Source organism: Drosophila teissieri, chromosome X (assembly GCF_016746235.2).
Source record: "Drosophila teissieri strain GT53w chromosome X, Prin_Dtei_1.1, whole genome shotgun sequence".
Taxonomy (NCBI): Eukaryota; Metazoa; Arthropoda; class Insecta; order Diptera; family Drosophilidae; genus Drosophila; species Drosophila teissieri.
Window position 1 is genome coordinate 17,720,332 of NC_053034.1, and position 16,449 is coordinate 17,736,780.

At 41.4% G+C, this 16,449-nt stretch overlaps 1 protein-coding gene across 3 annotated transcripts in view; it reads left to right on the forward strand.

The window, feature by feature from the left end:
* The first annotated feature begins 1,502 nt into the window (after positions 1–1,502).
* LOC122625074 (disks large homolog 1) overlaps positions 1,503–16,449 on the forward strand; it is a 58,160-nt gene continuing 43,213 nt past the window's right edge. Inside the window, exons 1-4 of one of the 3 annotated variants that reach the window (XM_043804947.1) lie at positions 1,503–1,629; positions 3,135–3,617; positions 12,378–12,560; positions 12,659–12,716. In XM_043804947.1, the coding sequence (XP_043660882.1) occupies positions 3,531–3,617; positions 12,378–12,560; positions 12,659–12,716 (328 nt within the window). In that variant the 5' untranslated portion in view covers positions 1,503–1,629; positions 3,135–3,530. Of the gene's footprint in view, positions 1,630–3,134; positions 3,618–12,377; positions 12,561–12,658; positions 12,717–13,765; positions 13,925–16,449 lie in introns of those variants that run through there. The other 2 variants (XM_043804944.1, XM_043804941.1) reach the window with 2 other exon arrangements.

The following is a 16,449-nucleotide window of genomic DNA, read 5'->3' on the forward strand; positions in this document are numbered from 1 at the left end:
TGGCCTAGTCCTTGCCATGTGTTTTGTAAGCCCGCCCCTCCCCCGCTGGCACGACCCTTGAACAGCTCGGCTGCGCTCGTGTCCTTTCGGCTGCGGCTCTGCGCCGCTGTGCCGTTCATCCTTTTGGTCCAGCGTCGGCATCGCACAGTGGAATGGATGGCCAGTTAAGCGCTTAAAAATGTTTGACGAACACAAAACGAATACAAAATATTTAATTTTAATGAGTCCAGCTTATAAGTTAAAGCATAATTAATTGGTAAGTGTATTTTATATACATATTTCAAAAATGGTAAACATGGAAACATTTGTATTTCAAAAATGTTAAACATGGAAACATTTGTAGAAACTGTGTAATATAACTTTTTGTTAACAGACATCTTCGCTAAAGCAAGTAAAGGAAAGGTGGCTGAAATATATGTATGTTTACATTGTTGTTTTTTATATTTGTTAAATGAATAAACCCATATTAGGCACCCACAATGGTGCATTTGGGCCCACTGTCCTTCGGCAGCAGAGCATCTCGTGCCTTCGGCGAGCAGAGCCGAGCAGAACCAAGCCAAACCAAACGAAACCGGGCTGCTGGCTGCTGGCCGATGTGGCGCTACATCTGCAACTCCGTAGTCGTAGTGGCAGCCTTTGCCGGATCCGGAGCCAGCAGCCAGGAGCAGAGCGGCGCAGGACACTACGGCCCAGGACCTGTACCGCTGGGCATCGCCACTCGCTTCGCCCGGAGAGGAGAGCAGCCTCGGCAGTGGTCGGCGCGGCTGTGTGGCAGCAGCAGCATTCAGCATAGGCAGCAGCAGCAGCAGCAGAAGTGGCAGCAGCAGCGGCGGCAGCACAGGCTGTGCCACTCAGTTACGCGCAACATTTCAACGCAACGTCGTGGCAATTCCAAATCGGCGGCAGACGCGGGCGTGCGCAGCGCACGGGCGGATTGCACGTAATAAATCCTCCGGAACGGGCTAAAAATACGGCAAACGCAACTAATCACACACAATAGAAACCGAAAAGAGTGCTCTCGCCTAGAAAACCGTATATTTCCAAGGAGCTATGCATGCCATCTTGCTCGAAGTCCCTGGATTAATGTAGCTAAAACCGGAAACCGGACTGAAAATATAAATAATAACTTTACGCACAAAGTAATTTGAACGCTCTTCTACAAAATATACAAAAAAAAAAATTGCTCATATTTTTTTCCGCCGCGTGCGCGTTTTTCAGTGTGTGCGTGTGTGTGTGCGTGTGTGCGCGCGTGTGTGGGTGTGATTTCGCGCGCGTGTGTGTGTCGCTATTTTCTTGTTGTTTTTTTGGTAACATTTTTTTTGCCGTTCTTTAATCCCTGGCTGAAATACAACAAAATAATGATCAAAATGCAAAAAGCCAAGGCGAATATGTAAAACAGGCAATGATGCAGCAAAAAGCATGCCAAACGCACAAAAGTAAAAAGTCGAGAAAATAAATACAAAAATATATATATTTATAGAAATTATCAAGTTAAATTTAAGGAAAACGAAACGCACAACAAGCAAGCCAAAGTAGATTCAGTAATACAATTAATTTAAAGTAATTCATTTAAAGCCAATCAACCGCAGAGAAATCAACAAACTGCAGTTTCAGCAGCGGAAAACTGAGGTAACTTATGGCCTATTAAAATGATTAAACATATTTCATTAGCTTTTTGCCAAAACAGTCATTGTTTAGCAATAAGGAACCTTAAACTGATAGATCTGGTAGAAGTTTAAGTGGTTTTCGGATCGGTTAGGCGCAAACCAAATTGAGATATCAGCGAAAATCGTTCCATTGCTGGTGGTTATCACCATGAAAATGTGAAACGGTTAGCCCAAAATTAGATTTGGCTCTAAACTCGCTGACTGACAGCTTACTTAATCTATTATTTAATTTCTTTGCCGTCTCTCAATAGTTTCCTTGACACTATTTTCGCTCTTGCCAAAAGAAAAATCGGGGGAAAATCGGATGGCTGCCTTCACACACACACACACACACACATTTTTATACAAAAGGCAAGCACATACATACATACACTCACACACGTACACATATAGACATAAATCCATGTAAAGCTGTTGCCTGGCCTCTAACTCTAAAATGGCTGCCTCTGCCTCTGCCACTGGTAGCTGCGACGCCGACTGCGACGCCGGCAGCGTGGTAAGCAGCGCGCAAGAAGTTGAGGTTATGTCTGCGCCGCAAAATGTGCTTGTGCTTGGGATCCAAAAAACGCTGCGAAAGTGGCGAAAAACCGGGTGATGGCTGCTGCTGGGCGGAGGTGGGTGGTGGTGGGTGGCGTGGCGTGGGCTCGGTAATGGGGTGCTACAAGCCATGCCCTTGGCATGGAAATGCTGTCGCCCCTTTTTCGATGGGCGTGACTGCAGCATCCTTCTTTTTTTGGCCATCCAAAGGATATTCAGCTTCGGCTTCGCCTTTGTCCTTGTCCATGCAAAGCATTCATTGTACTTTGCACACTCAAAACTGCGGATGCTTTACATATTTACCATTGCTGGCCACTATTTTGGAGGCTTAAGCCACGCAATTCACTGCAAATTAGATGGTCGGACTTTATAACTTTAAATAGAGGTGTCCATAAGTATGCTATGATATTTTGTGGACTGAAATTCTTCAAGCTTTACACTTAATTTTCATTAGATTCAAGACAATACTGTACTTTTAAAAGCATATTAATATTATTTAACAAGCCTCAACTTCTTGGCACCCCCTGCCATTTAATGCCATTTCTCTCTGTGCATTTATTATTACTATTTTTTTCTTTTTTTTTTGTGGTGTACAAGTGGTAACACGATGTGGATGACCTAGCCCTATTTTTGGCCATTTCAGAGTCAACTGCCAGCGCCGCTGCTGCGCGGCGACTGCGCTGCTGGTAGAGCTCCTTTTTTCTGTTGATTTTTCCTCACTCGGAGGAGGAAGACTGAACTTTCTGGCAGACAAAGTCGAGAGAGAAAATGAACAATCGAGCAAAGAAAAGAGCAGCCAAATGGAGTATAGAAAGCGTTTCAAATTTAAGCTGAATATATTAACTAGGGTCGACTTCCAGTGCAGCACTTCGCAGCAGCGAATGTCAATAGAAATCTAAACGTAATATTTGCCTTTTCCATTCCTTGCAGAACACCAAGTCTTACTAAGCAACTATTCGACTAAGAGCGTGAACCAAATCAAGCTGTTTTATTTATTAGCTGCAATCCAAAGACGAAATGCTTTCGATCTGAGACCATTCGACTACGGGCGCCATGAGCATCAGTGCCACCTGGTTTTGGGTGCCGTCTTCGTCTCCACTCCCACTTCCGAATCCGAATCTGCATCAGAATCTGACTCCTTCGCCGCCTCCCGTTGCCAGGAGTAGCCAACAGGTGGAACTTTGATGCCAGCTGGAGTTGGTTCTGGAGCTTTGCAGCAGTGGAGCATTGAAGCAGTGGAGCAGTGGAACTCGTGGAGCAACAGCAGCAGCATCCGGATAAGGGGGCACAGGAACCCCCGCTGAAGTGGCGCCCCTGCCTTGCGCGATGCAAGCGAACAGCAGCCGCTCTAACTTAAGCGCACAATCCTCGGGCACGCCGTCGGCCTCAACGATCTCCTCGTCCCAGGGCAAGGTGGGTTCCATCAAAATGGCAATCATAATCATAATAATAATAAAATATATATTATAATATAATAATAGTAGGTAAATAACTTGCATATATCTATATTTTATATTTAAATGTGGCATACCCCCAGAAGTTCATTTTTTAATTCTCTAAAAATCTGCATCGAAAACAAGTCATTTAATTTTTGGTCCTTGAAATTACAAAAAAAAGGTTGCCAAAAATGTCCCAAGATTGCAGTTCTAAAGTCCATAACTCAACTTATCCACTTATCCACACCTCGAAATGTTTATGCAATGCTCTTAAAATCTCTATTCAAACTCAGAGATACAAATACATCTCTAATTTTTCTGTAACCTGAAAATGAACCTTTAAATCTCTAATCAAACTCAGAGATACAAATACATCTCTAATTTTCCTGCAACCTGAAAATGAACTTTTACAATCCATTACTCAACCAATTGAAATACGACTTAAATGCGACATACATTCAAATAGTTTTAGTTCAGTCCACAATAATTCATATTCGGTTAGACAACGTGTCGCATGTTTAATGGCCTTCTTGTTTGTATGTGGGCTTCATGGTATTGACACGATAAAATACTTAAAATGTTACTGGTACGAAACGGTTTTATTGGCAATTGACAATCCGAGTAAATTATGTTGCACAACAATTTCGAAACGTCTAATATTCAGGCAGAAATGGTGCACATACGAGTCAGACAACTGCAAGAGTGGCATTATGCCCAAAATCTGTAGATAGCCTCCTTTTTTGCCTTAATTTTAAACAACACGAAATAGACATTTCTTTATTAAATATTATATTGTTTGCTTTGTTAAAATTTGTAATATTTGCATCTCATATTTAACTTTATAAACGTATAATTTTTCTTTTTAAAATGATAAAAAAAAAATAAGTAGCCACAGAAAAAAGTCAGAAAGTTAGGCGTTCCTCTCCATTTCCCCCCAGGTACTCACCCCTTTCCTCAAGATTTCCTTTTCTTTCCACGTCGGAGCTGACAGCTGGTTGTAGCTCCTGGAAAATAGCTAGCTCAGGCACTTCCTCCAGTGGGTCGAAATCACATTATTGATATCCTCTGTTGTCATATATGACATATCACTGCACCACGCACTCACAATTAATATTTAAAAAAAAACATCGAAAAAGTCGTTTGCTTACGTAGGACTTTTGAGAATCGCAGAGGAGGGCACCTATATTTTGGTATTATTTAGTATTAAGTATTTAGTATTATTTAGTATTTAGTATTATTTAGTATTTAATATTATTTAGTATTTAGTATTATTTAGTATTTAATATTTAGTATTATTTAGTACTTAGTATTATTTAGTATTTAGTTTTATTCATTATGTCCTTTTAATGTAACGTAATACTTTCAGCTATCTTACTTATAATTGTATAATTTCACTTTGAATGCCAGCTAGAACAATGGAAATAGAATAGTGGTAATTAAGTACATATACATTAATATTATTTAATAATATATAAGATGGTTTTTTGTTAGACATTAGAAACATGGAAGTCCGGTGTTTAGCTGGTGCACTTAGAGTGCCGGTGGCATGCTGCAGTTCTCTGATACGAGTATAGTGGGCTGTGCCCATCAATTTGCCTTTGAATCCTTATTTGTGCCAGAGCCAGGATGAAATTGAATTGGTTTTCAACCTCACGCCAAATTGATGGCCATCACAATTATGCAATGTTTATTGACTGCAATTATAAATATTGGCCCCGTTCGCCTGTCATCATAACCCTCAAACGGGACAGATTCCCCAGTTCGATTTGAGCCAAGATTCGTACATTTCGCATTTCGAATTCCCAGTGGGTGAAATGGCTTTCACTCCGAGTGAAATTTTATTTGTCAGTTCGCTTTCTCATGCTGGCCACATGGGCGGCGACGCGGGGGGCAGGGCGGCAGAGGGGCAGAAAGGCAGAAAGGGGGAGGTGCACATTTCCGCTTTCAATTTGTTTGGCGTGTGCGTGGGTGGCTGAAGGGCGGGCGGCGAGGGAGGGGGGAAGGTGGTGTTGATGGTGGGGGAGCATAAATGTAACTGGGGTACACTGCTGCATCCGTTGCTTGTCAATCGAGCGACGTCTGATGAATGCAGCCCCCTTTAGGCCCCCCCCTCCGCCGCCCTGCAAAGGACCCGACCCCTGTTGCGCCCTTTGCATTCACTCTCTTATTTGCATTGCCCATTGCCGGCGTTGTGTCCTTTATCGTTTTTAATTAAACATTGCCGTTTTGGGCTATTACACACACACACACACAGACATACACAGACACACACAGACAGACACTTACGCCCTCGCAAACGCACAGATGCAAACACTCACACAGGTGCAGTTCGCAAATACAGAACGAAAAAACTTAAATACCACTATTTAAATGCATTTATTGATCCTTTAAACTCATGCAGATGGCACAAATCGCGCATAAGGGAGGTTTTATATATTTTATGTTATATGTTATACATATATGTTTGAAATACTTGTGCAATATGAACTTACTAGTTTTAAATCCCTGTGTAGCTGCTAATGTGAGTAATGCTTCGATTTGAATCCATGCTGCAGAGCCTGACACATTTTGTAGTTACTACTCGGTCCTCTGAAGGAGCTCCTTTGCCTTCTTTTTGTGCGTGATATGTGCTGCTGAAGTGTGCCAGAGTTGTTGGAAATCACCGTGTTTCATTACCATCATCGGCCATCATCATCAGACGAGTGTGGTGTTCTCCCCTTTTTGGGCACTGCAGCTCAGTTGGCATTTTTGAGAGGCCCAAAAAAGTAGGCAACGATTTTTTCACTGCTGGCCGTTTCCTAAGTGCAAGGATAATGCTGTGTGAATGGAGAAAAGTGGTCGATAGTCCTGTGTGTGGACTTTGTGTCCTGCGCTTCCCTTGTGCAAGCCAAACCATTTGAGTTGCATTTCATATTCACTTCGAACTCTTTGTCTAGTTCTTTGCTTTTTCATTTTTCGCTCATCGAGTTGCAGCTCTTTCCATGTGCGGATTGCAATATGTTTGTGTGTGTGCTGTTTTCCCATGATGTCTATTTTCGGTTAATGGAATTCCGATTAAGCAGACCGTCTAAAAATAACACTTCCTAGAAATACATGTTTTTTAAAGCTGTTTACTTACATCAGGTTAGTCGGTTATTCGGAGAAACATACAAAGCACATTAATGCTCGCTTCTATTTGCTGAAGGGTATTTATTTTAAAAGGATTTTCATGTCTTTCTGTAGTGCATGCAATTGGCTCTGCTATTTGATTCAGCTGGTATTTCCTATCTGATTGGTTGTCTTTTCACTGCCGAGCATTCTATTTACTACTTTTAGTTCACACTTCCTTTGAATCGTTCTTATCCGATAAATCGCACTTTCCTTTTTAATTAAACGTACTTCTGCTTTAACTTTGCTAAATTTGCATTTCCCTATTTAATTGGTATTTTATTTGCGGCCTGGAGTGGCACCTTATGTTCATCTCTGCGTCGCCCAAAAGGGGGAAACACATTAACATGACATTGGTATACAAATTTGTGCATTACGCATACGCCGCGTGGTCCATCAGTCAGTGCGGTCGTAAAACGTGTGCTTTCTAGCCATATTCTTGCCATATTCAGTCAGCTACTTTCTGCGGCTGTCAGGGAAAGTTTTTTACATGAGTTGTTTTCGTTGTTTTCGAATAACTTTTATATATGATGGCGATGGCCATTGGCAATGGTATTCTCCTATTAGCGGGGGTGTGGTTGTGAAATGATGCAGAAGAATGAAAAGTATGAAACATTTTGCTTCATTAAGTGGCGTGTGTATGTCCTTCCCCCTCCCCTCCCTTACCCCCCTCTCCCACGTTCCTGTTGTTGTTGTTTTTCATCTTCTTCTTCTTCTTGGTCTGCGTATTGTTTTTGTTGTATTGCCTTTAATTCAGAGCCGCAAAAAAAGGACTAAAAAGCGTGGGTGGGCGGATGGGTGGCATGGGAATAAAGAAACGCACATGCGTGTGTGTGTGTGTGTGTGTGCTGGTGAGTGTCTGATTGCGGTGCCTGCAATTGCGCATGTGCTGGACCACTCTATACCCTGCAAATATCCCCCACCAACACCCTCATCTGCCCAACAAAAACACAAACAACAAAAAAAAAAAATATATAAAATCCCCAAAAGGACCTCTCCATCATAAGACATATGCTCGCATATATACAGCTTTAACAAGGCGAAAAGCAACAACAACAACAATAGCAACAGCAACGAGACAACAACAACAATAATAACATTAACAATAGCCACAATTGTGCGTATCATTTGTGTTACTTTGTTGCATAACCATAACCCCATTGGGAGAAATTCCACGGAATACCGAATATCCATTCACATCCTTCACATCCTTTTTCATCCTTCACAAAAATAACCGCCCCCTTTTTCGCCACTTATTAGCTGCCTCTGTCTATGTCTCTGTGTGTGAGTGTTTGAGTGTGTGTGTGTGTGTAGGTATGTGTGCATCATTTAAAACAATATCCAAAGATTTGTTTCGCCATTTATATGTCAAAAATGACAAGTCAAGTGCTTTGTTCTTGTTCTCGCCTTTCTGCCTTCGCCTCCCCCCGCCGCTCTCCCTTCCTCCCTTTCCCTTTTGTGCCTCATCCTTCTCTCTTGTCCCTGTTTTCTTTCCACTTTTTCCAGCGATTTTTTGTCGTTTTCGTTTCTGGTTTTTGTTCTTGGCTTTGTCATTAGCAGTCAAGCGCAAAGAAGCGGAGCGAATGGAGAATTAAGCGAGATCACAGGGAATTTGTGATGCTCTTTTTTTGGGGGGCTAAGTGTTGGTAAACGACCTAATTTGGATAGTTAATTTCTTTGTTTTGACTCGCCATGCAGCTAGCTTCGTATTACAAGGAGATAAGATAGATTATTCTTACTGCTTACCTCTTTAGTACTAGGGTACAGTTAGCAACTTAAAAACTAACTGAATGCTCGTTGGGAAGTGTTGGTAAGCGACATAAATATCAGCGCCATAAGGTAATTTATTTGGTTCATCGTTGGAGTTTTTTTTGTCGAGATTTCTGAAAAGATAGCAAATCCATTTGAAGACCGCTGACATAAAGTTTTATTGGCTGTCAATGGTTGATTATGTTAGCCTTGTCTTTATTTAGAAGCCATTCCGGTAGTTCAGTCAACCCATAAAGGTATGCTATCGGAAAATTAGTTTTTCTTCTTTTTCTAAAACTTTGTAGCCCATTCATATATATATATATATTTTCTTGACCATCGAATCACGCTCGACTGAATTTCGGTGCAGTTTTCATGGCATTTCCCAGAGCAAAAGGTAAAGAACAAAAAAAAAATGAAAATAGAAAAGCAGCAGAGACAATGAACGACAGAATGGGGGATGGGGCGTAAGGAAAGGGAAAAAGGGAAAAACTTGTCGCCTAGACTATGTGCATGTGTGTGTGTGTGTGTGAGTGTGCCTTGTTGTACTTGCCATGTGTCTATGTGTGAAATGAGCTTCAAGTACAACAACAAGAACAACTGACAAGGACGCTCATATGAAAACAAACGCATAATTTAAGCGTAATTGCTGTCATTTTTCATTCGAGTGCGACAAAGTGCTGGCAAGGGGGCGTGGGGTAGTGGGTGCTTCGGGGGGCGGAGCGGTACTGCCACAGCTGCTGTTGCTGCTGCTGTTACTGCTGCTACTGCTGCTACTGCTGCTGTTGCTGCTCAAGTGCCCCAGTTTGTCTATGTCGCCAGTTGCCCTCGTCAGTCTCCCCAGCACGCTTGCGACTTCATGCATCCCTTGTTGCATGGTAAACAAAAGTTGGGATCTTAATAGTAGTGGTGCCAGAGAAGCGTTCCCCAAGATACATATGTGTTTTGAAATATTTCCGCATCTAAGAAGTATCTTAATTATAGTAAACTAAAATCAAGAATATTGCCTAAGTATCTAAAAGCCTTCAGTTTCATTTACCTTTTTAGTCGGCAATTTGTCTCAATTGCTTAAGCGCCACTATATTTTCGTCCTGCGGTGTATTTGGCTCACTGCCTAAGCTTTTTGCCTGTATGGGTGTTTGATGGCTCCTGCATCCGGCGTTGAAGCGCCAATAATTATGAAGCTTCAGCTTAGGTTAGGTCTTCGTTCCATTCCCTTTGGCTCCTTTTGCCCAGCATTTTCCCCAGACATATTTTCCAGGGTTTTTCCTTGTCGCTTTTGCCATTGCCACGGCGTCCTGGCAAACGGTGGCAGTTCATCAATTGGCCTGACTTTTTGCCACGTTAATCCGCAGGATATACGAGTATATATGTTTATTTAAACGCCAGACGAGTAGAACAACGGAGTGGAACACGAAAAAGGCGTGAAATATGAGCAGCGATGAAAATGGAAATGCTGGCGCTGCTTATTCCTGCCATTTGCCATCTGCCATCTGCCCATCTGCCCATTTGGCCATTTTGGTCCACCAGATGCAGCGTCGAGTTGTCTTCTTGTTTATTCGCCGCTTTGTGTGCGGCTGCTTTTGGCCCTTTTAGCACCTGGGCCAGGACATTCCGCCTTTGTGTGTCCTTTTTGGCCGTTTGCCAGCCCAACTCGAGTTCACTTCCAGTTGAGTGTTTTGCCTGTCGCCTCTTGTTGGTGTTACACAGCGACAAATCGGGCTGGCCAAGCGAACCAACTGTTCGCTTTAAAGGTTTCATTCCATCTATTCGATCTATTATTCAAGATCTATTAGTCAATTCTGGCCTGTTGCAATTAGTATTCATATATTTAGTATTCATCGCCAGGCGTGTTCGTAAACTGCACCTAATGAAAGCATTGTATTCGTTGTTAAGATTTTTTTGTTTACTACTTGCCCGCCAATTAAGTATACATATTTGTTTGGTGTTTATTAACGTTTTAATTTAATCGAGGGTTTTTTCAACTGTTCTTTTTCACTGCAAAAATACTAATTGCACAATGGAAAATAGCATCATTTTTTTCCTGTGGCTTTTCGTGGTTGCTGTTGCTGTTGCTATTGCTATTGTCGACATGCGCTTGCAACAATGGCTGTTTCTGCCACGCTGCCGCACGCTGCCACGCCCACACGCCCGCACGCCCACAGCAACGCCTGCTTATTCACTTTTGTGACCCAATAAAGTCGAATTATTTCTTTTTCCATTCGCTTTTTCACTTTTGTTTTGTAATTAGGCGTTCTTCTGCAGATCTCTGCGTTCTTTTCTATGTATAAAAGTAAATACATATATAGCTTTGTACATTTATATTTATCTCAACTGCCTGTTTGTCATGCCGGTTATTTATTTATATTTCTCTCCTGCTTTTTTTTTTTGTTGTTTCTTTGTATTATTTGGTCGAGGGCCCAGGTTTAAATGTTTCTCAAGTGCTTTTTGTCAATTTTTGGTTTGCATTTTGTGGCTTGCAACTTGCTTGTTGTTGCCACTGTAGCTGCTCTCTTTGTGTCGCTTTCATTTTGGTGGTTTGTGTGAAATGAACTTCAAGCATATTTAAATTGCAATGGATGTGGAAGAGGCTGCATTTTGGCCCCGACTGTGCGAATTAAATGCGACAGCCAATGAATTATTCTAGGGATTTTTGCCGGCAAGGTGAGAGGCGTACTGAGGGAATTTTTAATAATTTATTTGCTCAGGAATGCTGCTCGTCGTCACTGAATGCCACTTAAATTGTCATGGTCCTGGGCAAAGCATTTTCATTTTCATGCTGATCTTATTTGAAAAAAACCAGAACAAAAAAATTGAAGCTTACTGTGAAATTTGTAGGAAAATTGCTGCATTTTCTGTTGGCTGCATTCTGTTGAATGCTACCATTTGTTAATTAATTGATAAATGCTTTGAGTACTTTCGGCCATACAGTGCTCGACAAAAAGTTATGTAAGTGCACAGATGCAGAGATCCTTGCGCATAGTGACTGTCAAACTGCTGGTGAATCCGGGTGGCTAATCAGAGCCACCACCTACAAATACCGCCTAAAAACACCCACTAACTGGCCTGCTGCCTACTGATTACACGCTTGAGGGCGTAGGCGTTCGCAGGGTGGTTCAAGGATATGTGGGTATTGCCTTGGGTTGTTTGGAGCTAGGAACTAGCAGTTGGGGGAATGCGGCATGGAGAATGGAGTCCCCCGCAATTGCCGCATGAGCATAATTTGTTGTAATTAACATAACGAGCCAGCCCAAGCAATAATGGCCAAAACTTCCCACACTCGCACATTCGCACACTCGCAGAAGTGTGGGTATTTGAACTGAAGTTGGATTGTTTGCTCTTCCAGGCGCTGGCTGTGTTGCCTTTGTCCTTCATCCTTTTGTGTAATTAATTTGATTTTTTTCGTTCTGTTTTCAGTAGTGGCAGAGACACCCACATTCGCCCACATGCCGTGGCATAAATAAGTTGTTCCCTGCTATTTAGGCAGCATTTATGAAAATGACTTTATGTTAGACATTTGCGAAAGACTTTGTAAATATTTCGTGAGCGAAGGGATCGTTCGGCATTAAGCATACGCCGTGTGGCAAAAGGGATGTAATTATTAAACATTTATAAGCATACACATAAGCATACACACATGTTAATATGCATCGTTTAGCATTAAGTATTTTAATCGTGGGTAAGAAACTGTCAAATAGTTTCGCATTAAGTATACGCCCAGTGGCCAAGGGACTTTAACGAGCCTTCCATTTAACTATAATGATCTTAAAACAATATTCCATTAAACTAAACATGCGTCGTGCGGCACTAGAACCTAACACATCATCCTTTGTCGTTGCAGCAACAAGTTGTCGAACTATCGGGCTATGTCATCATACTCGTCGAAAATGTGGAGGGTAAAATTAAACTATACGGCTCACCGCCCGATCGCGATAATCTGGAAGTGGGCGATGAGATACTCGAGGTCAATGGCCTGACCCTGGAGAATATATCGCGCACGGAGGTCATTCGGCACATACACGACGTACGGATACCCCATTACCCATTGAGGTCCTTCATCCTGACAATCCCTAATTAATTTCTATATGTTTTTTCTTTTCGATCCGCTTGACTCGTCTGCAGTGCATCAAATCCTGCACCATTTGTCTCCGTGTGCGAAAGAAGAATGATTCACGACTGGGTAAGTTTTTGACATTTAATTACTGATTAAATTCTAATAAAATTATTGAAAAATAATAATAATAATAAGTGCTGACCAAGTTTATAATTTGACTGAAGTAAATCAACCTGTTGAATTTTCGTCAAATGTTCTGATAATTTACAAAATTTAATTGGGGAAATGTCTACGGAAAGTTTGACACTCACTGGCAGTTAAGTAAAAGCCGCTAATCAATTTAATCATAATGGCTGCAAAACCTCTAATCGCACGATCACCTGTGCAGTTAGAGAGCCACTGCAGCCCAGTTAGAGAAACAAGTTAAAGTTAACTGTCTGATTTGGAACTCTGCTCTCGCATTTCATTTAACTGTCTAACTTGATCGCGCTCTCTCGCGAGATGCTTTTTGGCATTTTGTATTTCAATACCCTCTAATAGAGGAATAATCGGGTGTATTGGAGTAATGTTTAACATTTATAGGAAATTTAGTAGAGAAAAATAATTTGATTCTAAATATTTATTTCTGTATAGTCGAACATTTTTTGAGTAAGATAGAAAATATCGTTGAAATTACGTATTTGAACTACTAAGTACATATCACTTTAAGACGTTGCCAGGTAATTTACGGTCGCATAAAATCCAGATAGCCCTACTTGTTTTGCACTTGTGTGTTTGCAATTGACTTTGCTCTCTGGCTTTGCGGTTCTCCAGTCTCCATCGCTCAATTCGACACAGCCAGCGTTGTCCAATCAGCTTTTCTGGCTTTTTTCTCGAATTGTCGCTGGTTTCTCGTTAAAAACAGCTATTTTCTAGATAAAAGCTGTCAACACTGGATGCCGCTCTCGCGATCTGCTCTCTCATTCTTTTCAGCTGGGCTTTTGGGGCCGCTTGGCAATGGAGCCGCGTCAGTTGCGAGGCGACCGTCGACGTTTCCGTAGCGTCAGCGCCGCAGTGTCGCCGCTTTGACCGTATTGCCCCACTATCTCCGTCTCGTTCCCACCGGCGGACCGCGTTCTTGTTTTCGGTGTTCAGTGTTCGGTGTTCGGTTTTCCGCCTTTTGTTTTGAAGTGCGCGCACGCGTTGGCGTCTCGTTTTTGGTACGTGGTTTGCAATCGTTTCGTTTTTTTTTCGGTGTAACAAATTTGATTTGTTGTTGTTTTATTGTGGTGCAGCAGCAGCAGCAACAGCAACAGTCGCCGCAGCAGCAGAAAAAGTAGCAGCAGCGCAGCAGGGTGAGTGGCCAGTGGTTCTCAAACTGGGCAAACTATCTATGGCAGAGTCATGAATCAACATTGTTAGTGTTTAGTTTGGCATACCTGGCCACAGACACACAGATACAGCTGCATAAATACATATATACGGGTTTCTGTGTACCAATGGATACTACAGTCGAACCTGCATGACTTTGATTACACCCTAAAAAATTAATAATATATCAGCTCTGTAGTTTTATAGTAAATATTATATGTGGCATTTAATATTAGGAATTAGCAATAGTTTGTATCTCTTAGTTGTACAACCTTGCGGACCTAAACAATTAAAGTTGTACAGCTTTCTCTCAGTGTATACACACATGGAATGTTTGCAAAGATTTTTTAGAAGATTTAGCTTGACATGTGAACAATTTGTTTGGTCTATTTGTAATAAAAACCGATGCTAACTTTGCAATTGCATGCTTTTTGCAAATGCTTTTATTTAACTGAAGTTTAATAAATCAATTTTCTCACAGAAACTTAGTATTTGCATTGCCTTGTGTATTTCCAGGTATTTATTTGTTTACGATTTGTCATTTTAAAAAAACCACACCGTCAATACGTTACAGTAAATGTATGGATACAGATTTGTAGATGAGCTAACATTAAAAACATTACCAAGACAATTTATGAAGCAGACTTAAAGCAAACCCTTAAGATATTTAAATGCAAACCAACGTTAGTTTACTGAATGCCATTAGCACGTAATACCATCTTTTCGGTGCAAAACCTTGTCAGGGAATCACAGTACAGAGTACAGGAAGTTGGAGTTCTGGAGGTTTGACTGTATCCGTAAACAACGGCTGTATAATTCCGTTTCGAATCACGGAAAGTTTTTTGTCGCTTCATTATTATGGGCAAAACTTCAGTTTAACCCATTAACACGGCGATGAGTGCGGTGTTTGCTCTTATTATACTCGCTTATTGCGATTTTTTCCTTTTCCTTTTTTTTTTTCTACTGTTTTTTACTCATTTGGTGTTTGTGTTTCTTGTTGCTGTGCTGTTTTGTGGTGTTTTGTGGGCGTGAGAGTGCAAAAAGTGAGGGCAAATATAGTTGGAGGGCCGACACATGTAGATACAGATACGAAATCCCCCATTGACCATCAAAGTGGCCAACAAAAAGCATTTCGAAATGGAAATGGTGGGAGTTATAAGACCTCTCTCTCTTTCTCCCTCCCTCCCTCTCTCTCGCCCTCCCTACCATTTTCCTCTCTCTTTTTGCAGCCTCCTCAACAGTTTTTTTTTGTTTTTTTTGTGTTTGCCTCCCACCGAATTCAACCAACTGGAAATTACTGCAAAATAGACAAGGGGGAAGCGAGAGACAGCGATGCGATGGGCTCGAAGAGCAACAGAGACAGGCTATAGAAATAAAAGCTGCTTACAGTTTGGGCTGCGTTGTGGGCCACGTGTTGTTGTTGCCATAAAAAGCGGCTAAACAAGAAACAACAACACACACAGCGCACACAAACAGCCAAACAGCCAAACGGACAGCAAAGAAAACTAACCTCAAAACGAAACAAGTTTTGTCGAAAGTGGAAATCAACTGTCAAAAACATAAAATAAAAAAATACATAAAGTAGCGAAAAAATATACATTTTATGGGACCCACATACCAAAGGCAGCATTCATTATGCACTCATTAAGTGGAATTACTTGGACAGATCTTTGGATGCAAATGAACGGATTACCGGCAGAAAGTTCTGAGAAAACCAGCTAGCGAAGTAGTTCAGAAGCTATTTACTATGCTTAAAAAGATAATCAAAAGTTCAGATATGAATTTTTAAGCCAATAGTATAAAATATTCAGAGCACAGTAATCAATTGATTGGCTATTTAAAACGCATGATATCTTTAAATTCCGATTTAAACAACCCGTGAAATGTGTCATTTGAGGGCTTTCTCAAATTAAATTAAATACATTTAGACAGCAAAATCGATAGGGATTGCGATTCAAATAAAATTAGAGATGATTTGGAAATAAATTTATAATTTTCCAAGGCACGACCATAGGTCAATTTATCCTCCATATATGTACATGCATACATATGTACATATGTATGTATGTAAGTAGCTGGCAAGACAAATCCAATTACTGGTTGAAAGTAAACTGAAATTACTGCACAAAAGCAACATTATTGTGCGGATACTAAATCAATCAGATGCTGACCCATTTCGAGCGCACACATTGCAGAATCAGCAGCCAATTGAATTACAGTTTTGGCTGCACTGTGCACCGCATTCCAAGGGGCGTATACGCAACCCAGAATATGGCATTCCCCCCCTTCACACACACACGCACACACACACCATTGGTCCATTGATAAGGCGGCAATCAGTTGCAGTCTCCTCGAAACCGCTTTTATTTTTGGGTCAACTCCAACAGACCCCAAAGAATTTCCAGTTTGCAGCGGCGGCTAACATACAAAAAAAACGGGGGGAAAAGCACTAAAACACCAAATACATTCCTAAGCAATGTATTTCTTGTTCAAAGCGAAATCAATGGGA